The 26566-nt window shown below is 43.6% G+C and overlaps 1 protein-coding gene across 1 annotated transcript in view; it reads left to right on the top strand.

Moving 5' to 3' along the window:
• The window catches only part of PDGFD (platelet derived growth factor D), a 154544-nt gene extending 128318 nt beyond the window's left edge, over window positions 1-26226 (top strand). The window contains exons 5-7 of the mRNA XM_081860608.1: window positions 585-783; window positions 12899-13113; window positions 20642-26226. Coding sequence (XP_081716734.1) covers window positions 585-783; window positions 12899-13113; window positions 20642-20776 — 549 coding nt within the window. The 3' untranslated portion in view covers window positions 20777-26226. The remainder of the gene's footprint in view (window positions 1-584; window positions 784-12898; window positions 13114-20641) is intronic.
• The last annotated feature ends 340 nt before the right edge of the window (window positions 26227-26566 follow it).

Genomic DNA, 26566 nt, shown 5'->3' with positions numbered 1-26566 from the left:
GATAGATGATAGATAGTAGATGATAGATAGATGATAGATGATAGATGGATAGATAGATAGATAGATAGATAGATAGATAGATAGATGATAGATAGTTGATAGAGTTTGCTTGTTTCTACAGTGGTACCTCGAGTTAAGTACTTAATTTGTTCCGGAGGTCCGTTCTTAACGTGAAACTGTTCTTAACCTGAAGCACCACTTTAGCTAATGGGGCCTCCCACTGCCGCTGTGCCGCCGCTGTGTGATTTCTGTTTTCATCCTGAAGCAAAGTTCTTAACCCGAGGTACTATTTCTGGGTTAGCGGAGTCTGTAACCTGAAGCGTATGTAACCTGAAGCGTATGTAACCTGAAACATATGTAACCTGAAGCGTATGTAACCCGAGGTACCACTGTATATGTGTTTCCATTTACACACAAAAAACATACATATATCGAGGATGCAGCGCTTTTTTTTTCGCAATGCACAATATTAGCCCTGTATGAATACATTCTGTGAACCAGATCTGGGGAAAAGTTTTATTTGAGGTGTTTGTCATTTTCTACCTGTGTTTTTCAAAGTACACCACACTGTATGTCACTCTTAGGGCGTTTCCTATCACTCTCCGTCAGTGACCGACCCTACTCTTACGGCAGAAGCTCTGGATCAAACCGTTGCTGGATTTGACACCGTGGAGGAACTCCTCAAGCACTTTAACCCTGACACGTGGCAAGAAGATCTCGAAAGTCTGTACACAGACACTGCCCCACATCGAGGCAGAAGTTTCTATGAAAGGAAATCGAAAGGTAGGAAGAAACCTGTTGAAACTTTGGTGTGCAGGGTGCAGATTGTGAATTTTGCTAGAGGGTAGCCTTTACCCTCGTGGCACTGTGGGTTAAACCACAGAGCCTAGGACTTGCCGATCAGAAGGTCGGCGGTTTGAATCCCTGCAACAGGGTGAGCTCCCGTTGCTCGGTCCCTGCTCCTGCCAACCTAGCAGTTCGAAAGCACGTCAAAGTGCAAGTAGAGAAATAGGTACCACTCCAGCGGGAAGGTAAACAGCGTTCTGGTTCACCAAAAGCGGCTTAGTCATGCTGGCCACCTGACCTGGAAGCTGTACGCCAGCTCCCTCGGCCAATAAAGCGAGATGAGCGCCACAACTCCAGAGTCGGTCAGGGGTCCCTTTACCTTTACTAGCCTTTACCCATTGCAATTGTGCACTCAAAGATCCTTTTAGAATAAGAAAGTGATGAAGTTGTTTTATACAGGAAGTACATAACTTGGATAGGAAAAGTTTCGAGTTCTAAGATGGCTAATCTAGAGAAGACAAAAATCGCCATGCTTGTTCCTTAGTTTTCAGAGGATAGGCCCAAGACCTCTCATCCTCAGATCTGAGAGAGAAGTGTGAGGAGGAGGAAATTGTAAACAGATTAGGGAATGGCAGTTTAAATTGGTATGCAGAGTTCAGTCACAACTTGAGAATCCAGTTCATCAGAGAATACACTTTGACAAGAGAACATCTTCGGCAAACAGCTGAGAGATTCTCCTAATGGGGGAATTATTACATTGACGTGTAAACCTGGGTAACGGTTAACAGCAACGAAAGCACCAGACAGTATTTTTACTGCACATTAATGCATTCTGGGGAAGTTTAATGGGATTCAGGCTTTCTTGGCACTGAACTGTATTGTACTGTTGCAGCAGCTTTTCAGGGAAAATAATTAAAATTAATGGCAAAATTAGCAGGATGTAAGAGATAAGAAAAGCCGTTCTGTTCTCTGAGAGGTCACTTTCTGGTTCTTGTGGAGAAGCCGTTTTCAATGGAGCCCAGCAACGGAAGCACGCAACTGTATTGAGGCAGTACCGGGGTTGAAATTTTGCACCCTTAACAATTTTGCACCAGGGGAAACGACCCCTGTAGCCACACGCTACACCACTGGTTCTGACACTTTGAGGTTTCTGCTTTGAGCCGGGTTCTGATGTACCGTATTTTCCCCTCTATAATACGCACTTTTTCCCTCCTAAAAAGTAAGGGGAAATTTGTGTGTGTCTTATGGAGCGAATGCAGGCTGCGCAGCTAAGCCAGAAGACAGAACAGTGAGAGGGAGTGCTGCGCCGCGCTTCCTCTTGCTGTTCTAGCTTCTGGCTTAGACGTGCGAAGCCTCCGCAGGGCACAGGGAGTCTTCATCCCGCTGCCCTGCGGAGGCTTTGCACAGCTATCCATGGCTTTTGTGGGAAGTGGGGGAAGGGACAGAGCCGCTCTCTCTCTCACTTCCCCCACCTCCCGCAAAAGCCCCCAAGAGCCGCGCTCCCTTTAAAGAGCCGCATGGAGCGTGTGTGCTGCTCTTGGGGGCTTTTCCCTGAGGAGGGAGAAGGGCAGCCCATCACTTCTCCCTCCTCGGGGAAAAGCCTGCAAGCGCCGCACACACGCTCCACGCGGCTCGTGAAAGGGAGCGCTGAGCAGAGCCTAGGATGCATACAGGCTCTGCTCAGCGCTCCCTTTAAATAATATTTTTTTTCTTGCATCTCCCCTCTAAAAACTAGGTGCGTCTTATGGAGTAAAAAATACGGTACTTGGTTTTCTCATGTTGACTGCAATATGAAGAGATAACTTGCATTTCTGAATGGCCATGCTTTGCATGAATTCTCATGACACCGCACATCAAATGCAGTGATTGTGAGTGGAATCAGCTCACACACTTAGCATAAAAATGGGTGAGTGAATCAGAGGCCTTTGAGTGTTCCACACTACTATTGGAACTCCTCAAGGGATCATGTCAGAGACCAGGCAGAGGAGTAGTGCTGCTGACCAGGATCCTGCTGCTGAGCCCCTCCCCTTGCTGCTGACCACGATTCTGAAGCTGCCCAGGAGCAGAAGAAGCAGTATAGATTTGGAACAGTGGTTTGCAGAGGGGCATAGCTCTGAAGACAAAAGTTGGGATGAACTGGGTAGTGAACAGCAAAGTGGAGAACAACTGGAAGAGAGCAAGCTAACAGACTCTCTCTCGCTGGAAAGTGTCCAGCCTATCAGCCCAAGGTCACGTAGAGCAGATAAGATGGCTACACTAAAAGCACTGTGGTTGTAAGATCAGGTTGCAAGGCGTGGAAGTGACATTGGGGGGGGGAGTGGGTGGAAACCTTAATTGGGAACACCTTCATTCCAAAAATGGCTGCTGTAATCATTTAAGACTCTTTAAGCAGGTGGCGCTGTACTTTAAACCACTGAGCCTAGGGCTTGCCAATCAGAAGTTTGGCAGTTAGAATCCCCGCAACAGGGTGAGCTCCTGTTGCTCAGTCCCAGCTCCTGCCAACCTAGCAGTTCAAAAGCATGTCAAGTGCAAGTAGATTAATAGGTACCACTCCAGCGGGAAGGTAAACGGCATTTCCGTGCGCTGCTCTGGTTTGCCAGAAGCAGCTTAGTCATGCTGGCCACATGACCCAGAAGCTGTCTGCAGACAAACGCTGGCTCCCTCGGCCTATAGAGCGAGCTGAGCACCGCAACCCCAGAGTCATCCGCGACTGGACCTAATGGTCAGGGGTCCCTTTACCTTAAGTGGTAAGTGACTCTTTTCGCTTTGTCCTGATTCCCAAAGCCTGACAGATCATCTACCACTTCACTCCTTCCCTGACTCTAGATTATTGGCCACCATTTCACTCCACAAGTCGCTAGGGATTGCACTGTCAATGTATCTCTCCCACAATACTAGAACTCAGGGTTGTACTATGAAGCTGAATGCTGGAAGGTCCAGGACAGACAAAAGAAAGTACTTCACACAGCACATACTTAAATTATGGAATTTGTTTCCATAAGATGTAACGATGGCCACCACCAGGTGGCCTTGGCCCCTTCCAACTCTACAATTCTATGAACAGCTCACCAAACACAATCTGGACACCTATAATCATTTCTCCAGAGGACAAATGTTTTTTGGCTGAACTTTAAAGCCAGTTGTTTTATATAAGCCACAGGTGTCCTTAATTACCAGTAGTAACTCCCCTTCCTCTTGCCCTCTGCCGCCATGCTAACTGTCCCGCTGTATATTAAAAACTGGGATAATCATTTTTATCCATTGCACTTAGAAGAACATCTGGCGTCAGCACCTGTCAGAGCAGGTGGTTTTTATGGGCTGCCAACATCTCACCAATTTTCATTATGTAGACCGGGTGGTTAAGCATTTTAATTGTAACTGAATGAAATGCAGGATTCTGTATCATGCACCCGCTTCCCTTCTTCTTAAGTAGCATCCAGTTGGAAGAAGTGCATCGGTTGGGAATCACTCACTCATTTATCAGATTTCCCTGTGGCCCAATAGAGAAGGCTCCCTGAGCAGTTGATTTCTGAAAGCAAACAAAAAGAAAAAATAAGTCAAAGAAGTCTGTGGGGTCAGAAAATCAGGGAGAAGAGAAGTGGAGTTGCTGCGAACCTGAATTCAAGATTGCAGCATTTCCTTGCAGGCACCCCTTGTTATCCTATTTTTTGTTTTGTTTCACCAAACAACTCTGATCTTGACAAAAGTCTTTTGGAGACATTCAGTTCATGGATGTGCTATAGGATTGTGACCACATTGCCTGACATGTATGTGTTGAAACAAAACAAATTCCTTCCAGTAGCACCTTAAAGACCAGCTAAGTCAGTTCTTGGTATGAGCTTTCGTGTGCATGCACACTTCTTCAGATACCACGATGCACACGAAAGCTCATACCAAGAACTGACTTAGTTGGTCTTTAAGGTGCTACTGGAAGGAATTTGTTTTGTTTTGACTATGGCAGACCAACACGGCTACCTATCTGTAACTGGATATACGTGTTGGATATCATGCTTGCGTAGGAGCCTACCTGCATTGACTCTGTGTAAACAATGGCCCATCCCATCCAGCAAACTGTTCTCACAGTGGCTGCCCTGATACCTGCAGGAAGCCCAAGCAAGACATGAGCAAAACAGCACCCCACTCACCTGCAATTCCCAGCAACTAGTGTTAGGAGGCATGATGTCTCTGACAATGGAAGTAGAACATGGCCCTCATGGCCACTCATGTCTTTCATGTGGTCTGTGATTGGCCCTGAGGGAGTCTCAGACATGTATGGATCATAAAGTGTCTCTGGAAAGCTTTCACCTGTTAGGAAAGAGAACACCAACTCCACACCATGCTTGTCCTTCCAGGAGAGGAAAAGTGATACTCCTGAAGTGATCAAGGGACTCTGCCATCTCCATCTTGCTTTAAATGTTTCTGAAGACAGTAGATACTTGACCACCATTGGTCTATAGCCCTTAAGTTGTACAGGCCTACAGACCCTCTAAGTGTCCCTATTTTTCAGGGATTTATAAAAGCTGTCCCAGTTTCTGATTTGATCCCGGAATGTCCCACTTCTCCTTGGAACATCCCTATTTTCATTGTAGAAGTGTTGGAGGGTATGGAGTTATGTGACACCCCCCCCCCCAGCCAAGGATATAAGTTACTATACAATGGTACCTCGGGTTAAGAACTTAATTCATTCTCGAGGTCCATTCTTAACCTGAAACTGTTCTTAACCTGAGGTGTGCTTTTGCTAATGGGGCCTCCCCTTCTGCTGGTGCACGATTTCCTTTCACATCCTGGGACAAAGTTCACAACCAGGAGCAGCTACTTCTGGGTTATCGGCATTCATAACCAGAAGCGTTCATAATCAGAGGTTCCACTGTACAATCTTTAGAAGACATCTGAAGGCAGTCCTGTATAGGGAAGTTTTTTAAATGTTTAATGGGGGGGGTTATATGTTGGAAGCCACCCAGGGTGACTGGAACAACCCAGTCAGATGGGTGGGGTATAAATAATAATAAAAATTATAATGGAACAGGATGTCCCTATTTTCATCAGAGAAATGTTGGAGAGTATGGGCCTAGCCTCTATCAGCTAGTAGGTCAAGTTCCCATAGGCAAGTCACCATGAGATACTGTAATTAGGAAGGGATGAACTTGCATGTGTGAATGAAGCATACTGGGTGCTTTTCAAATCGCCTCCAATGCACCGCTTCCCAATGGGGTCACTTTACACTTTCAAGTATGAATCTCCATGTATTGAATAGCAAATTGAGGAGAAATGCATGTAGGAGCCATAATGTTCAAAGAGATGTACTCAGACCAAAGAGAGTTAAGTGTGATTAAACTTCCAATGAAATCAGGAGGATGCAATTGTACTCACAGGGATTGATTTGGCCTTAATGGCCACATTTCTGCTCTGTACATTATGTTATGCCATAGTATGTAAAACTCACACAATAGTAGGTAACAGCTGCAGAAGATAAATTAATCAGGTGGGACATTCTTGAAATAACATCAGCCTGCTATGATGGGTTTATAAGCTAAACAGAGGTTGTTGTCTGCATTCAGATTTGATTTTTTATGGGAGTTGGAGCAAAAAAAGGTGAAAGTACAGGGACATTCCACCTTGGAGTCTTTCCAAAGTACGTGGAATGCACACTGAACATTCACATTTCATGTGAATTCCCTGTGTCCTTACCAATCCCATCCATCTATCATTAATGAAAAGTATTTGTCAAGACTTTAAACAAAAATTGAACAGTGGAATCTCGTATCTCTAGGGTTTGGAAGGAGACACCAGTAAATCCATGTACTCCTCTTTGAAGGGTTCTGGGCCATCTGCCAGTAAATTCAGAATGCATTGACTGCTGAATACAGATATCACACACATGCTCGCTCATGGCAAATGCACATTCTGGGTTCTGAAAAGACCCCTTTGTACAATGGTTAATCATCACTCCAGGGCTGTTGTTTTCAAATGTTCCTCCTTTGGCAAACACGTTCCATTACAGCATATCTGTTGAGCAACTCCTCTGTGTTGCACTGGGTTCTGGGGCAAGTTCATAGGTGCACATTTAGCCTGTGCAGAACCACTTAACCAGGTTCGTTGTACCACAGCATCACATGCATGAACTAAGTATTGGAGCATTCAACAAATGTAGAGTCTGTGTACCTGTATAAACAATAGTTGAGCTATGTTCTTGCAGTCATTCACATGTAGCATTCAACGAGTGTAGAATCAGGTACAGGTGTGTCCCCCACACACTTATTAGGAGTGGCCATGTGAGGCCCCCGCACACATAAGGGAAATCTCACAAAGTGGGACGCACTCTCTTAAAAGCCTCCAATTCCTATTTCCCACACTCTCTCCCGCTCTCTCTTCACACAACTCTCTCTTCAACTAGAGTTGAAGCTCTGGTGTTGACTAGAGGCTGGAGACTCTGTGGGAAAGTGACTGCTGCTGCTGCACTGCCCCACACAACAACTGTTGGGCAGGGAGGCTGAGCAGCCTAGACAAAGTCCCACTGCGCCTCAGATCTCTTGGGAGCTTCCTCCACCTGCACTCACATCCTCTTAGGGCTCCAGGGAGAGTCTCCTCAAGAGACATGAGGACTCTACAGCTCTTTCCCAATATTTCCTGGTATGATTCTATTGATTTATTTATTTCCTGGTGTCATGCATATGCGTTGTCATGCGCGAGTAGAACATGTGCAAGTCGGGAGAGGCCTGTACACAATAGATGACCTTTGCAAATCAACAAGTGTATATCCTTTCACACTTGTACATGTGTAAAGGCAGCTTGCACCTGTGTTCAGTGTAACATGTGAACACCCAAGACAATACCCAACATCCCCCTGTAGCTGTACATTTTGAAAGAAAGTTGCTTTTCGGAGAAAGAACATAAGGGCATGTGATGAGCTGTGCTGGATCTGACCACAGGCCCATCTAGTCCAGCATCCTGTTCTCACATTATCTAGCCGGTTGTCCACAGGAAGTACACAATCATCAGCAGACCTCTTCCTGCCCATGATTCCCATCAACCAGCATTCAGAAGCATATTGCCACCAAAAGTGAAGGTAGACATTATGGCAAGTTATCACTGATGACCGTATCCTTCAGAAATTTCTCTATTCCTCTTTTCAAGCTATCAAGCAACAATCTGGGAGCAGCCAGAGAAACACATATGCATTACATAAAAAAATCCATCATATTTTTTGAAACTGCAAAGGAAAGTACAAAAGCTATGGAATAAAGTTTAGAGGGAGAAAATGAGAAACAAAGCATTTCATTCTCTAGATCCAAGAATGTTATGGCTGTGGAATAACTACCCATTAAACTAGAAAGCTGCTCACTCACATTTGCATGTGAGTATGTAGCCAGAGAGGTGGTACTTCTCATGTGGGTGTGCAATGTGTGAAGCAGCCCATAATAATAGCAAAAAGGACACACATGTGGACACCCCGTCACTGTGAGGTAAGCTGTTGCAGGTCACACGCAGAGACAGCTCTGTGGCATAAATCCTTTCTTTTTAAAAAAATTAAATTGTCAGAAGAGTTGTGCAAAGGCAGATTCATCACTGGCTCGATTCCATTGATTTCAGCAGAGATGCACCCCTTTATGACAGCAGTAATTTCATCGTGCTTAGACTACTTGACCTTCCTCTTTTGAGGTAATTGGCATGCCAGCTTGTATGAGCCACAGCCCTCGCTTCATGTGACTGGTTATAATTCCACTGACAATCCCAGCCCTCTTGAACTTTCACTTTAAGAAGCAATCTTTGTGTCAGAGACACTTCATCTTGAATTTACGGTCCAACTGAAGGACATTGCACATGCATGAACACACACACACACACACACACACACACACACAGACAGACACTTTTCCAGCTGGCACAAAGGGAGGGGGTATCCTAAAAAGAACACATTGTGATTTGCTCTAGATGTGGGATGTAATCTACTGGGAGCAGTCAAATACAACATTCCTTGTTTTCCTAGAGTGGACATGCAAGGGGATGTTGGTTCAGCCAGTTGAAACTTCCTGTTCCTCCTGGCCTGGAGCACCCTTCCTTGCATGTGACTAGTGGGTGGGTGTGACCTATCCAGACCTGATAAAAGGACAAGGCATGCTGCCACTCTCTCACTTTTCCATCTTCCTTTTGTCCTGTGAACTGCTGGATTGCTAGCCTGCAGACACTAGGTAAATCTCTCTTATGGAGTAGACCTGTTTGTATATGTTTGAAACTTTAAGCCTAAAGCCTGCCTTCAGGGATCACACTGTGCTCTGCCTGATTGTGAGTAAACTTGCTTTTTGTTACTTATGAATAAGACTGTGGTGTCTTTATTCTTTTAGGGGGTATTCAAGGGGTCTTCCCAGGAAAATATTAGAACACCTTTCAATCTGAACAAGCCAGATTGAATTGTGTATTGTCTTAAGAAACTCATACGAGTTTGCAACAAGTTTTCTGCTGTGTAAAGGGGAATGCACTCTGCTAAGTAAAGGAACTTGCTAGTGCAAGTTAGGAAGGATATTAATAATAAAAAATAATAATAACAAATTTTATTTATACCCCGCCCTCCCCAGCCAAGGCTGGGCTCAGGGTGGCTAACAAGCAATAATAAAAACAAGTTGAATGAATACAACTTAAAAACAAGATTAAAATACAACGTTAAAACATTAAAATGCAGCCTCATCGCAGGAAGAGAAAGGAAAAAGAAAGAAGGGGAGGGAATCAAATTGACTCCAATAAGCAATCAACAATATATCCTCTCCTGCCACCCTGAACATTCCCACACTCCATAGCAGGACCCAAACCAATGGATTCAAGTTACAAGACAGGAGGTTCTGACTAAGCTTCAGGAAGAGTGGTTCGACAGTGGAACAGACTCCCTCAGAAGATGGTGTACTCTCTTTCCTTGGAGGTTTTTAAGCAGAGGTTGGATGGCCATGTGTCATGGATGCTTTAGTTGAGATTCCTGCATTGCAGGGGGTTGAACTACAGGTATATGAGCCTCAGGGTCCTGCACAATTCTACAGTTCTATGATTCTATGAGTCATTTACTCTTAGTAAACTCATTTTAGTTAAAATTTTAAAAACAGCTATCTTGACACCACAGCACTGCTTGGAATCTACGGCTGCAGTTTTGTTTCTATGACTGGTGAGTAAACTCTCATCTCATTGAATCATGGGCCCTGATTTTCCAATTCCATGCTTTCCAAAGGTTTCTCCATGGGAGAGAAATAAAACTGGAAGGGAAAGGGAGAGAAGGGAAACCTATGGCCCTCCAAATGTTGTTGGGCTCTAACTCCCATCAGCCCCAGCCAGCATCATCAATGGACAGAAGTGATGGGAGTTGTAGTCCAACAAAAACTGGAGGGCTATGGGTCCCCTCCTCTGGGTTGAAGCCTAGTGCTTGAGATTGAGTGGACAGGTGCTGGATCCAGACAAGGTGGTGATGATACTAGGTGCTTCTGAATCTGTTTTGATCTGGGTAAGCAGATAGCAATGATGGCTGACATTGGGAGTGTTTTGGTGACCGCAATGGAGAGAGGAGATATGGCCACACTTAGGGGAAAAACTTGGGGGAAGCTGTTTGCAAAGCACTGTTCTTCCTTTTAAGTGGGCTTAGCTTGAAGGGTCAGACCTGAGAGGCAGTAGCTCTGAAAAATAACAACAGAGCACTAAGTTTCATCTGTTTGGGAGAAGAAATCAATAGCTTTCTATTCTCCTCACTGTTTGCTATGTACACTAGGGTGACTTTGCTTTCAGTGCTTGAGTGCACTGGTAACTCCCATTGATTTTGTGGTTAGATCTCGAGCAATACATACTTCTTTGTAGAGATTTTGGCACTTTGGGGAAAACAGGGGTGAATGTTCTTAGTGAGATATGCATAGGGAATTGCTACATGTTGTAATGTCATGCCTAGATGGCTGCAAATCCTATTTAGCTTCCTTCCTTCCACCACCCATGCACATCCCCGCAAAGAGCACGTTTCTGAAAATCCACCAGGAATTGCCTCCATACCTTTAAGGCTATCTTGTAGCCTTATGGTCTAGAAACCTGGTATGTGTTTTTATTTTTTAAGGACAAAAACGGAGTTCCTTGGGATACTGTATTCTGTACTGGATGCCAGTAACACACGGTGCAATTGCAGAGGGAATATACAGTTCCATACTTTATTTGGTAAATGTACTTTTTCCCCACTTTTCCTGCAGCGAACCAATGACGTGCAAGCAACATACACACATCTCCACACATCTAGGAATCCTAACTGGGTCAGGGTCCCCTTTGGATTCCAACTCCTATCAGTTCTAGTCATCATGGGATGATGGAAGTTTTAGTTCAACAACATTTGGAGGGCCACCCATTCCCACCCCCTCCCTCTGTTTGCTAGTTCTCTCCCTATCCCACCCTTTGCAAGCAAACCCTCCTCCAACCCTACTTTTTCGGGAATGGAGGAAGGCCTTGCCTCCCCAACCAACGAATTTCGGCTCAGGACCATCGTTGCCTGCTAGGAAAATCACAGATGTCATGATTCCTTCAGGAAATGGTGGTTTTGAGGATTCCCAGAGCCACCATTTCCTACTGGGAGTTGGCCTGCTACCATCCAGTGCAGTAACCTTCGGCACATATGAATGGGAAGGATGCCATCTTGTACTTCACCTCAGCAAAATGTCTTCAGCCAGCCCCCTTTGATGGATGGAGGAATTTGATCCTTGCATAATTCCAGTATGAAAGGACATGATCCACACCTCTTGGACAATGCACAAAGCAGAATTTATATACAGTTGATTTTGCACTTTTACAAATGTTCTTAGCAGCCGTTTTAAAATATGTATCTTGAATGAATGCATTTAAATATGTATTTAGAGATAAAACAGATATTAAAATGAATATCCTGAGATAAATTGCACATGTAAATGAGTACTTTGAGAGACATCGCCTATTTGAATATATATTTTGGAAAACATTTACCTTAAAATATGTTCATTAGGAGAAATCACACCTTTACATAATCATTTTGAGAAAAATGTACCTTGAGAAACATTCTTTGAGGTAAATCATACCTTTTGATACATATTTTGAGAAAAAATACACATTTAAACAGTATTAAAATATACATTAAAATATGTATTTAAATATCACTTGAGAAGATTTATAAAAAGAGGTTGCTTAAAGCAGAAACAGATATTATGGGTAAAAGCATGCAAAAGTGACACAAACCACAAATGAACAGATTCATCCATCCATACCAATAATGGGGATGGTTGGAATGCGCTTTGCATGGCTTTTGTGTTATGGGCAGCAGGTAAAAACACATTTGAGCATTTGTAATAATAATAATGTATTATTATTATTATTATTATTATTATTATTATTATTATTTATTCCCCGCCCATCTGGCTGGGTTTCCCAAGCCACTCTGGGTGGCTCCCAACATCATCATCAACATCATCATAAAGTGATAAAACATCAAACATTTAAAACTTCCCTAAACAGGACTACCTTCAGGTATCTTCTAAAAGTCAGATAGTTGTTTATTTCCTTGACATGATGTGAGGGCATTCCACAGAGTAGGTGCCACTACTGAGAAGGCCCTCTGCTTGGTTCCCTATAACCTCACTTCTCACAGTGAGGGAACCGCCAGAAGGCCCTCAGAGCTGGACATCAGTGTCCAGGCTGAACAGGCTAGTATTGTTTGATAAAAGAAGCAAGCAAAACCTGGGTGCAATGGTGTTATTTCCAGCAAATGGTATTCAAAGGCACACGGCCTCTAACAGTAGAGGCAGAATATAACCCTCATGACTAGTAGCCATTGCTGGTCTCATCATCCATAAATTGGCCTGTTCTTATTTTAAAGCTGTCTGACTGAATTATACATGTGGAAGCATGCTGCCAGTTCTAAGATTTTATTAGCTTTATAGGTGTTGTGATTTTAAGGTTTGTACCGTCTGTTCCTTTTGGTTTTTGAGCTTTATATATTTTAGGAATTGCAATTTGTATTGTGCCCCCCCTCCCCACCTGCCCCGAGACCTTATGAGGAAGGACAGGATAGAAATGTATTAAACAAATAAGTTTTCTTTACACTTGCCATCTCTCTCTCTCTCCTTTTCCATTTCAGTTGACTTGGATAGGTTGAATGACGATGTGAAGCGATACAGCTGCACTCCAAGGAATTATTCTGTCAACATAAGGGAAGAACTGAAGCAAACCAACGTTGTTTTCTTTCCACGCTGCCTTCTTGTCCAGCGCTGTGGGGGGAACTGTGGCTGTGGGTTCAACAACTGGAAATCTTGCACGTGTACAGCAGGAAAATTGGTGAAAAAATATCATGAGGTACATCGGTCTTTACTTACATCTATAGTCTTCTAGGCTCAAGATAATCTGTGTTTTAAAAGTAAGATGTTTACTTTCTCCTTGGTCCCGCTATTTAGTTATTAATTTATTATTTTTAGTTTTTATTATTATTCTTTACAAGAATATATGAAGGTATTTAATGCAATCTACTACAACAGTGCTGCAGCAATTATCATTACTGCTTTACAATTTCTAAAATAAACATACAGTGTATAGCTGTCAACTTTTCCCTTTTCTTGTGAGGAATCCTATTTGGAATAAGGAATAAGGGAATTTCCCTTTAAAAAGGGGAAATGTTGACAGCTATGATACAGTGGTACCTTGGATGTCGAACGGAATCCATTCTGGAAGTCCGTTTGACTTCAAAAATGTTCGGAAACCAAGGCGCATCTTCCGATTGGCTGCAGGAAGCTCCTGTAGCCAATCAGAAGCTGCGGAAGTCGCATTGGACGTTTGGGTTCCAAAGAACGTTGACAAACCAGAACACACACTTCTGGGTTTGCAGCATTCGGGAGCCAAAACATTCGACTCGCAAGGCATTCAGGATCCAAGGTACGATTGTAATTTTAATATTTCTAATAAATGATTACATAATCAATCATTTAAATAAAGTTAAATATTCCTACAAAATCTAATGAAATGGGGGGGGGGGAGCATGGCAATGAACATTTTCCAGCTCAATTATTTCCTCTCCCTACTCTTCAGCTTCTCCCAACAGAGGATATCGATTGTTCAAAGTGCAAGACCCAGGAAGGTGATTTATTAAGCATCTACAGGAAAGGAGTGGTCTCAGTGTTTAAACTACTCCAATGACAAAAACACACCCTATATTCTTCCCTCCCCCCCTTTAAAAAAACCCTTTTATTTCATGCAAAACAGTGAACATTAAGGAACAAACCAAAGCAGAACAAACCCAACCTATGATTAATCATTACACGTCAACTGCGCAGTGGTGAAGAAGATGGAGGGCAGAAAGAGAGAGAGGAGGGGCTGGTAGAGAGAGAGGCAATGGGGTGGCCCCACATACTTCTGCCTCTATCCCAACCCACAGCTGTTTTGTGGCTCCCAACAGATTATCCCCAAGGGAATGCAGCCTTCAGTGGAAATAAGTTGCCCTAATGGATATTGCAGGCCTTATTCCCCAGTCTGATTCAGAAGCCAGGTTGTACTCATATGGCCCTAGGCTTGCCATACGTCAGGAGAATTCCTGACATGTCCTATCAAAATGGCAGGGGAAACCCGGATGTATGGCAGCGCGATGAAAAAAGCAGTGTAAACAGCTTCAATCACGAGGCAGAGGTTTCTAAAAAAAAAAAAAAAAAAAAAAAGCTCAACAATTTTGCGGGTTTCAGGGATTTTTTCTTTTTGAAATATGGCAACCCTAAAAATACCGATCTCACCAAGCAGCTGCTGGAAGGGATTCGGGGACCTGAATTCAACTGCTCCCTGCTTCTTCTCCTTCCTTGCTAAACATTTTATTGGTGAGATTTCAAAATTTATAACACATGCTCTTAATTAAGAAAGTTAAACACCTGAGAGCTCATCTCTATATGGGTTGATTGAACTGGGATGTGGAGGGGAGGCTTTTTTTAGCAGCATTGTAAACTAGCTGCATCCTGAGTGCGATCAAATGAAAACAGGGCAGCTCTACTTTTGGGGGGATGCTTATGCAGCACCCAGATATTAATATAATGGTGGTAATTTATGGTGAATATTAAATGTCCAGGATATCAGATTATTTGGCCACTGGGTAGGCATGATGGGGAGATACCTGAGTTCCACCGGATAAGAAAAACTGTGTGTGTGTGTGTGGTGCAGGAGAGGAAATTTGCTCACCGAGTCCACTACAGGAATTGCTATTAATTCCTTTCAGTCTTTTTATCTCGCAGACTGGAATTAATTAAGGACAATGTTCTAGCTTGAGCTTCGAATGACCTGGCTTTTGTAAATGTAAATGTAAATGTATCCTTTAGGGATGAATTAACCGTACAATGAACATAGATTTGGATATTAGAATTAATAGGCACTGTGAAGTTTAATCTATATTGGGTACATGAAAGACCAGAGTGATGTTAGTCCAGCACATTCTTCCCAGGCAAAATTCTTGAATTTTTCTGAATCCTAGGGCTAAGCATTCATCCCTAGCTTTGTTCCACATTTATCTAGCCATTTCCTCTTATTTAAAAAAAGGTACCAGCAAGGGCAAGAGGGGCTGCTGAGAGGAACTCCTGCCTTTCCTTTCTTGGGATCAATTCCAACACTGAGCAAGAGGCACAATGGGACGATTCTCAAGGGACATGTGCCACCTCTGAATGCATAGTGTGGCCATACACTCTATCATAGAAAAAAATTACCTATGCAAAGCTAACTTATTAAGAGACCTTCATACAGATGGGCAAATGTATTGCATGTACAAAACGTTCAATGTTATACCGCAGAATATTTTATATAAGACATTTGTGTACCTCCCTTCAAAAATATTTCTCCTAGGGCAGTTCATAATCCAAAACTGTAAAAATATGCAATGCAACATGGATATAATTTGGAATAGAAGCCTAATCTGAACACTTTCTTTTGTTACTTTTTGTATAGAGGCTTTCAAGTGTGCCCCACCATCAAGTTCTCCATTACAGGGATGGGAATGTTTGTCTGTCCAGATGTCATAGACTCTAATTTCCACCAGCCCCAGACAGCTTCTGAGTGCCAGTGGCTGGAAACCACAAGAGGGGAGATTTCTGTGGCACTCAGGTCCTGCTTGCATAGACATCTGGGTTGGTTATTGTGAGAACAGGATGCCAGACTGGATAGGCTATTGGTCTGATCCAGAACCACCTTCTTAGAAGAGAAATTCACTCCTTTTTTTGTTTTTTTAGATGCATAGGTTTAAAAATATTGATTGGCTAAAAGCCGAGAGATTAATCATCAACTTAAAAGGAGAGAGGACTTTACTCAGCCTTTTCATTCTCAAGCATGTTTAGCTACCCCAGATTACTCCATAGTCACCCGAATTCCAAACAAGGTCAGGAAGTGAGATGCAGGTTGCATTAAAAGCCCAGAGCATTTATCACCCGAGGAAATGTGTCACAAACACAACCCCTTGATACCCTTCAATAAAGTTACAAGGCAGGAAACTCAGACCTGCAACACATTCACCTGCCTTTCCCATATAGTCAATTCTATGAGAACTTTTATAAGGCCATCATAATCTTTTACATTCTTATAAACACTGTATCTGGCTCAACAGTTGCATTTTCCATCTAGTATTTTATTAACAGGGCTTTGTATACAGGATTGATTCAATCTCTGATATATGAAGGGATGAGGGGAGGAATATTTTCTGCGGCACAGTTTTCTTTTCCTTCCCATTCCTCTGTGAAGCCCTATCCTTACTTCGTACTTGACGTCCTACAGATGGTAAAGCCAATGTAAATGTTCAAAGCAATTGCATAGCAGAGTCCCTGAACTACCCTTTCCTCATATGAGGTCAGGAAAGAATTTTCTCTCTATTTCCCCAAATTTCCTCAAGTTTTCTTGAGAGCTCAGGAGGGAGGAAGAGAAGGGATGCAATGAAGCACTGTGAGTGCCACACTCTGTCTGCACAGAGGTCAAACAAGGGTGAATTGGCTCTGATTCTGCATAATGGAGGGCACAGATCTGGGGTACACTCAGATATCATATGAAACAACCTTAGCCTCCCCCCAAGCTCGTGCATCCCATTCTCCCATGCTCTGCTCTAGCACATACTCAAGAAAGAGATCAGAAACCACACTCAAGGTGAGCAGTGGGGAGGGGAGAGTGGGCAAGCCCAGGGTTCACTGTGACTTGCACTTGTAAATATATTATGGTGGTTCAAACTTACATCTGTACAGTGGTACCTCGGGTTAAGTACAGTGGTACCTCGGGTTAAGTACTTAATTCATTCTGGAGGTCCGTTCTTAACCTGAAACTGTTCTTAACCTGAAGCACCACTTTAGCTAATGGGGCCTCCTGCTGCCGTCACACTGCCAGAGCACGATTTCCGTTCTCATCCTGAAGCAAAGTTCTTAACCCAAGGTACTATTTCTGGGTTAGCGGAGTCTGTAACCTGAAGTGTATGTAACCTGAAGCGTATGTAACCCGAGGTACCACTGTACTTGTCTAGGGTGTTCAAAGAATATGTGTGTTTGGGATGACATTCTTGGAATGCGCACAGCAAACAGGATTCACGAACAAACACATCAACGCTCCATGCTATGAACATCTGCCCAAGCTTCACTAATCCCTCTAATAGCAAACTCAGGTTGTGATTGCCACCAGAAGTGCATCTCAGATAGGACCATTGAAAAACAACAGGCGATCCTAAAAAGAGCCAATGGCCAGTCTAGTCCAGCATTCCTGTTCTCTGGTCAGCCAGATACCTGTGGGAAATGGGAGGAAACAAGAGGAAAGTATCAGTCTGCTCAGTGGACCTCTGAGGTTTACAGAAGTAAACAAAAACATTTCAAAGCCTAAGGGGGCAAATGAGGACTAAGCATCTTCAGTAGCCTCGAAATGTTGATAGTTCATTGAAAAGGAAACTGGGAAACTGGGAAGGTAGGGTAGGCAATATTCTGCATCAGCCTCTAGCAATTTATAGTATCCTGAAAGAGGATACTTGGCTGGCTGGCTGGCTGGCTGGAACCCTGAAGAGGAATACTCATGTTAGGAAGTGAGAAGGATACCTTTTTGATTCAGGTCCCAGTTGTATTCCCTTTTGAAGAAGAGGCTCCATATTAGATAGCTTCCTTTCAGTAGGCTTGCATATTTGAGCAAGCCTCGTGCCTGCAACATGCAAATGTGAGCTTTTATTTTAAATACACAGAGTTCCCTTTAATATACCGTGACTGTGGCAGGCGACCTTGCCTTTTTCATCCTTTCAGGTCTGCTGAATAAACCTGAGCCTAAGACTATTAGATGGAAGCTTGGATTGAAATGTTAAGCATCAGTCCCTTGATCACTTAGTAAAGCCGCCCAATTTCTGTGTTGTTCAAACACTGCTTTCCGGCCTTGGATGGGAAAGTGCTTGCCAATTCATTTCTCTCCCGTTATCAGCAAAGTGCATATACTGTGCTCATGTTTCTTAACAGAAAATACAGAGAAGACAAAATCCCTAAACTGTCAGGAGGTCTGCTGGCTTAAATGCTGGGCAGATCCTCATCCCTTTGCATGTGCTTTCATTCGAAAAGGCCGTGTTCGCTGAACAATGCTAGTGAATTTCAAAGTGCATTTTACATTAATTAGATTTTGAGAAAGGGCTTGAGCACGATCCATCTTCTCCACTCAGAAAGCTGCATGTGGAAGAGGTGGTGTCTATAGAGCAAGGGTGGAGAAGCTTTTTCAAGCCAAGGGCCACATTTGATCTTTGAGAGCCAGTGTGGTGTAGTGGTTAAGAGTGGTGGACTCGTAATCTGGTGAACCGGGTTCGCTTCCCCGCTCCTCCACATGCAGCTGCTGGGTGACCTTGGGCCAGTCACACTTCTCTGAAGTCTCTCAGCCTCACTCACCTCACAGAGTGTTTGTTGTGGGGAAGAAGGGAAAAGGAGATTGCTAGCTGCTTTGAGACTCCTTAGGGTAGTGATAAAGCGGGATATCAAATCCAAACTCCTCCTCCTCCTCCTCTTCCTCTTCTTCTTCTTCTTCAGCCTGTCAGGACCCACAGGCTAACGCTGGGAGGTGCCAGATGCAAAAGTGGGTGCAACAATCAATGTATATTCTACCTGAGGACATCTACACACATACACATAAACACACGCCTCTATTCTTCATCCAGACAAGCAAGGGGCATCATCAGAGTTCATAGACAACGTCTAGCCAGGCAAAAACATTTAAGGAGGCATGGTGAAGAGTATTGCTGGGGGAGAGTTCCAAGGACTGGCCAGAGAGGCCTGGAGAGCTGTATTTTGCTTCTGGGCCTAAAGCTCCCCAGCCGTGCTATATAGCATGTATCCCTGCATGCATTGCACCAAGTGTACTCCAAGGCACCTATCACCTTGGATATGTGGGAACTCCAGGGCTCTGGTACACAGGCGTCCTATGCAATTGCCTGCAAGGGGCAAGATGGTGAGTACGTATTACAACAATCCTGCACCGTTTACTTTTGGTTACAAGTTTGTTTCTGAGTCCAATTTAGAGTGCTGGTATTGACCCTTAAACAACTGAGAGGCAGGATATTGAAGGTCTGCCTCTGCCTCCAAGAACCTTCCCAAGCATTAAGATCTGCTTTATATGCCCTGCTCTCTGGCCTGCCACTGGCTCGGTGTTAAATTGGTTCAATTTCCATATTGGGATTTGACTGCAGGCCAGAACCAAACCAGGTAGCAACCAAAGCATTTCAGACCAAATAGGACTGTTTCTGAAGAGTCAGACTGGGGTATAAACCAAATGTTGTGGTTGGTGCACACTCCTGATTTATATCCTATCATATACTTCAAGGTGGCTTGGAAAATAGTGATGCAATAAAACCGCAGTATTATACAGAAAGAACAATTGGGTGGGGGGTGGGAAGCTGAAGTAAGAGACATCATAAAAAAAAACACCCCGAAAGATAAAATTCAGCACCTGAAGGTCAATAGCCTTCCTGTATAGGAAGGTTTTAACACTTTGATGCAACACAAGCAAGAAGAGCGCTCTCCCGTGTTCTTCCAGCTTAGGGTCATATGGGGGACTCAGCTGGTGCTCATAGGACAGAGGCCACATCCCGAAGAGGAGAATCACAGCAAGGCTAGCTTGGAAGTTCAGTCAAATCCAGTAAGGCACTGCCAGATCACAAGCAGAGTAGCAGGGCAAAAAGGCAGCTTATCAGCACCATGGAGAGCTCACAGTTGCTGTTGTTTAGTCGTTTAGTCGTGTCCAACTCTTTGTGACCCCATGGACCAGAGCATGCCAGGCACTCCTGTCTTCCACTGCCTCCCGCAGCTTGATCAAACTCATGCTGGTACCTTCGAGAACACTGTCCAGCCATCTTGTCCTCTCTCGTCCCCTTCTCCTTGTGCCCTCAATCTTTCCCAACATCAGGGTCTTTTCCAGGGAGTCGTATCTTCTCATGAGGTGGCCAAAGTATTGGAGCCTCAGCTTCACATTCTGTCCTTCCAGTGAGCACTCAGGGCTGATTTCCTTAAGAATGGATAGGTTTGATCTTCTTGCAGTCCATGGGACTCTCAAGAGTGTCCTCCAGCATCATAATTCATGTGTTGACAAATACAAAACTTAACACAACATTGGTCAAGCCCACGCCTTGACCATTCTCTTTCCTACCACATTGGCTTGCATGCACAATGTGAAAGGACCGTAGCTCAGTGATGTAGCATCTACCTTGCAAGCAAAAGCTCCCAGGTTCAATCCCCGGAGTCTCCAGGTAGGGCTTGGGGAAACTGCTTCCTAAAAGCAACTGGCAGTCAATACTGAGTTAGATGGACCAATAGTCTGACTGCACATAAGGCAGCTTCCGGTGTTCCAATGCCACTGACAAAGTGTCTGCTTTCCTTCCCAGGTGTTGAGGTTCATCCCTGAAGCAGGTCACATCAGGAGGAGGGGCAGAACCAAGAACAATATGGCGCTGATCGATATTCAACTGGAGCACCATGAGCGTTGTGATTGTGTCTGCAGTGCAAGGCCACCTCGATAAAAAGAGACCGTGCCATCCCGTTTGCAACTTAAAAGGACCTCTTTCCCTTGAAGGAGGAGCAGTCTGCAGAAGGCCGCCCAGTGGCCACTGAACTTTGCTAACAGCCTGGCTTGTAGCTGGTAGAGGTGCCTACAGCCTCCCAACTCCAAGTACTAAGTGCCATGACAGCTAATCATTAATAACACTGATTTATGGTATCCGACTTCAAATATGGGATTAAGCAGTAGAAAACAAGAGAAGCCAAAAGCTGAAATCTTCAGTGCATGCAGTGAGCATGACAGCAGTATTCCTTTGGCTGAATTTCCTAGTTGGCTTTAAAAAAAAAAAAATCAACCTACATGTTACACAGTGAGTAGGCATGCAGGTATTCATATGCTGCTGCACACAGCCCTTTGCGCACACAGCCTATTGACTTAAGCACACTTAAAATGTAAATAAGGAAAAATCTTATGGGCCTACATGTATTCCAAATAGCTAATCCCAGTTTATAAATATTCACCCAGTCCAGCATATGTACACCATGAAGAAACAGTTACCCACACATGGATCTGACGTAATGGATATACGTTACAGAACATTAGTGCTGTATGGGGGAGCAAGAGACCACATCCACCAATGTAAGATACATATCCATGCCCATTATTTTGCATGCCTTGATATATCCATTGCAACACAGAGATTGCCAGAAGCAGAGTAAGCAATTGCTGCGGCCTGTGCATAGCCTTCTGCTTGCTCATAAAGTATTCTGGATTATGTTGAAGAGCTCCCTGTTATCCCTTCAAAATACAGGTTCAGATTCCCTAAAAGACTATGATGAACAGAATCGTATGCAATGCATGACGTCTATTTTTGATTGGACTAACATCCACCAGTGTGACATGTAAGTTACATTTAGTGTAGGGATGAATGGTTTCTGCATTGTCAGGAACCGCACTTATTCTCCTTAAGGTGGTGCTTAGTGGAATCCTCCATGGTGTTTCTGAAGAAAGTTTGGGAATCTTCAGCTGTTTCTATTTGGTTCTAGAATATTCCTTCCCATCCCACAATCCACATGCATTTGTAGACCTAGACAGAGGTCATGAGCACAATTCTTTGTCAAAAGACAGTAGCACACAAATAGCCTTAACAATGAGGAATGCATGTATCAAGATAGGTTCCTCTTTTCCATGCAGAATTCTCACCTGGTTGGGTGGAAAAGCAAAATAACTTCCCTTCTTCACCACTTCATCTCATCACTAATCTGCACCTGTGTTTAAAGTGGAGCACCTTAGAATGGTCCTTAATAATAATATGTATCATTTGTATAGTGTTTTTGTTTTTTAGTGTTCAAAGTGCTTCACATACATTATATAGCAGCAATTTATTCAACAACCCCATAAGGTTGTTATACTTTTGTAAGGCAAATCAATATTATTATCCCCCATATTGAAAATGGGGGTGAGGGTGAGACTGAGAAACCACTTAGTGGTTTGACTAAGGCCATTTAAGTGAGGGCGCATCTGCACTATACATTAAAAGCACTATCATACCACTTTAAACAGTCATAGCATCCCCCAAAGAAACATGGGAACTGTATTTTGTTAAAGGTGTTGAGCTTTGTCAAGGGCCCCAATTCCCCTTCCAGAGCTCCAATTCCTGGGCTGGTTTAACAGTCAGTCTCTGTTTGCAGGGGCTCTGGGAACTGTATTCTCTGGGAGGGGGATAGGCTTCCCCTAAGAACACACATTAAGGGGACGCGGGTGGCACTGTGGTCTAAACCACTAAGCCTAGGACTTACCGATCAGAAGGTCGGCAGTTTGAATCCCCGCGATGGGGTGAGCTCCCATTGCTTAGTCCCAGCTCCTGTCCACCTAGCAGTTCGAAAGCACACCAGTGCAAGTAGATAAATAGGTACCGCAACAGAGTGAGCTCCCGTTGCTTGATCCCTGGTCCTCCCAACCTAGCAGTTCGAAAGCTCATCAAAGTGCAAGTAGATAAATAGGTACCACTCCAACAGGAAGGTAAACGGCGTTTCCGTGCGCTGCTCTGGTTTCGCCAGAAGCAGCTTAGTCATGCTGGCTACATGACCCGGAAAAACTGTCTGCGGACAAACGCCGGCTCCCTTGACCAGTAAAGCGAGATGAGCGCCGCAACCCAAGAGTCGTTCGTGACTGGACTTAACTGTCAGGGGTCCCTTTACCTTTACCGTTACCATTACCTAAGAACACACATAAGAACATAGGAAGATCCTGCTGGAGCAAACGAATGGCCCATCTAGTCCACATCCTGTACTCACAATGGCCAACCAGATGCCTCATAACAACTCTCAGCATCCCTAGCAAACTACAGTTCCCATAATTCTTTGTGGAAAGCCAGGTCTGTTTAAGGTGGCATGCTACTGCTTTAAGTCTATAGTGTACTTAGGGCTTGAGTTAATGTCAGAGGTGAGATTCAAACTGGGGATCTTCAGTATCTTAGCTACTACACTAAACCAGCTCTTCCTGCATATGTACTTATTCAGTGGGCAAGAGTTGAGTTCTACCTTGTCTGTATTCTTTTAGTTGCATATAAAATGCCATACTTTTCTCATTATATACTATAGTGTTAACTGCATCTAGTAGCTTCCATAGCCAAGTTTGAACTTTTGGCACTTAAAAAAAAAAAGATCATGGGATTGAATTTTTGGCGAGGCATATTAATGCCTTGAGCCTCACCTGATTCTTGCTGAGTAATACTGAATGCTTATTATTTTCACAGAATATAGATATGCATTTACTGCCTGCCTCCTGGCAAAATAACATACTTTTAAAGGCTACTTCCATAGCCAGCTTTTGAACATATTATGAGAATGTGCTTTTGAACTTATGAGAAAGTTCTTTGATTAAGGTATGGAAGAGGATCCTTTCCAATCATGTTTTTGATTAGATTTCACCCACCCACCCAATGCGACTTGACCAGTGCAAAATGTAGGCCAGCTTAGGAGTTCAAGGCAATGAACTCTTGGTTGTGGATATAATGGGGAAAATAGGGTGGAAGATTTCACAGACAAGGATTTATACTTAACAGCAGTCTGAAGCTGCACTTCATTTTTATGGGTTGCTTTTTTGTGCCTGTCTCTAAGGACGAAAGGAATGGTTTTACAATAGCATTTCCTGCATTAAACTGAAATTGGCTTGTTATCAGGTAATATTGTGAACTTTTAAACCGCCCCTGTTCTGCTGATTATATCAGTGGTAGAGTTCTAAAATTATCTCTGTCCTCTAGATTGGTTTCTTTTATCAAGTTGAATGCATTATCTGCTCCCTGTTTTTATATCTCTATCAAAGCCTTCTTGGAATACAGTTTAAATACTGAGTGAGTTGCCACTTAACATTCTGGGGGAACTCGTGGGAAGCCAAACATGGCTTGTGGGATTTCTTGGTCTTCTTTTATTCAACTTGGGTGTATTTTTTCCCCAGGATGCCTCTTTAAGATGCTTAATTCATTATGCTCCTATACTCAGTGAGCAGCTTTGAAGCCAAAGATTCTCAGCTTTATTACTTATTTTGAAAAAGGTTCTTCACAATTCTTCACTTGGGCAAAACTTCCTAGAATTCCATGTTAATACCGAGAAACTAGAATGTGAAATATATGTGTGTTTATAAGCCTTAGTGGACACTATTAACTATACCGTTGTCCATGTAGGGCAACTGCATGTTTTTTCATGAGGTTAGAGTTCCATTTAGTTTGACTTTTTCATTGAAACTTGACTCTTTGCTTCAGGCATGTGGTGGGCTGTTCACAAGGGTGAATTTCATGCATTGGGATGTGTGTGTTTGTGTGACAGTGCATGTGAGCTCAATCATAGGATCTACCACAGCCTTCCCCAATCTGGTAGCCACCAGATGTTTTGAATTGCAATTCATTTCTCACCATTGCTGAACTACAGAAACTGGAAGGTTACATGAGCCTGAGATTTGCTCCTGCCTTGATTTGGACCTTCCTTGTGAACAGTCCTGATAACCTGAATTAGCAAAAGTCATATTCTGCTTTGAAGGTGGGTTGGTTTTTTTTAAGAATCAAGTGGATAAATTTATCAATCAATCAATCAATCAATAATATGCACAAAATGAACCAGGTTGGCTCTGCCAGCTCCTGTCCCTTGACACCACCTTTCATGTCCTCTGAGCTAGCAAAGAACATGATGCCCGTGTAGAGTGGACCATGCAAATGTGTTCATGTGCAACGTCTACAAAATCTAAACATCCCAAAGGCTAGGTCAGCACACCAGGTGTCGGGACTGGAGTCAGATACAAGTAATCACAAAAGAAACAGAGCTCTGTTGTCAGTCAACTCTTTAAGGAAACAACACCCAACTCAGCAACACTTCTCAGTTGGTCTTGTCCCTATGACACAGTTTCCAGGCTTCCCCTCTCCCGGATGTTTTCCAACAGTCTCAAACGGTGTCTGTGCACCTCTGGCCTCTGTTCTGCTCTCTTCATTATTCTGCATGTTCTTTGAGACCAGGGAAAGGGGAGCTTGTCATAGCAGGAGGGGGAGGCTCCTGGGATTCTTCAGCAGTCTCTTAACCTCCCTCCTCTACTCAGACACTGAACTGCTCCCTGTCACAAGCTCTCACTGCTCACTAAACTCTGCAGCCCCTTCAGCATCCATCACTTCCTCCCAGTCTTCTTCCTCTGAAGAAGATCCCTCTCCTCAATGCCCCACCACCAATCCCCTGGCACCTCTGGGGTTTCCCTTGGGGGTCGCCCAGCTGGTGCCTTCCACCATTCCTCTTAGCCCAGCCAATCCCTGACTCCAGGTGTAGCTTGCTCAACATGTAGGTGTTCCCCTCCTCTCCAGTGAGCTGACACAACTGGTTTTGAGGTATGAACTGTCAAAAAACAATGGCAGGGTTGATGCTAAGGCAATAACAAAGGAGATAAGCAAACAGAATTCACATGTATTTATTGCAAGGAATTATAAGCAGGCCATATTGCTGTTCTTTTCTTTTCCCCATTCTCCTCTTCTCTCCCCCCCCCCCATTATATTTGATACAATTTCTCTGGACACAATTCACTAGGAAGTTCCCCTGCACACACTCAATCAGAATGATTGTGAGCTGCCCAAAAGGACATTCGATTGCAGCATTTGTATGGAAGTTATGAGCCAGACCTCTCGTTTTCATTTGGTTCAAACAGTATCAAATCCATTGCACAAATATTACTTTCAAAGAATCATGAAATAGACCCATGCTTTCGAAGTGACTCTGCTACTTGGGAAGATTGCTTTTCAGAAAGAAAAGAGTGGAAATCACTGTATTCTTTAAGATAAGACTCTGCTTTTTTGAGGTGTGATTTATATATGTATTGTTGTTTTTGTTGGTGTTATATCCCTAAAATGCTGCCTTTTCTAAACCGACCTTTTGACAGTTTAGCACACACAATATTTTGCCTCCTATGGTCAATTAAAAATAAACTCTAGCTTTTGAAGGAGGTGGTTCCGATTCATTAATACACATTGACACGATTTAACATATGTGCACAATAGCTGGCATTCTTTCCTTTCCTGGAATTAGTCTCTAAGTTTCTCATGCAGATCCCAGGCACCCATATGGCATAATGGGACCCTATTCCCCCTTTGTACTTCCTGGTCAGCCCTCAGCTGGAGTGCACAGTCAGGCTCAAGGACTGGTCAACATGACTCGCCATAAACACCAATGGGAGAGTCTCATTTATGAAGATGTGGAATCCTTTTCAGCTGTGCTGAAGAAGAAAAAAAGAGTACTGATTTCCAGCTATTTCCAGCATTCTTTTAAAAAACAATGTTCAC

This window comes from Podarcis erhardii (genome assembly GCF_964252035.2).
Source record: "Podarcis erhardii genome assembly, chromosome: 4".
Taxonomy (NCBI): Eukaryota; Metazoa; Chordata; class Lepidosauria; order Squamata; family Lacertidae; genus Podarcis; species Podarcis erhardii.
This window is presented reverse-complemented; position numbering and strand designations above follow the sequence as displayed.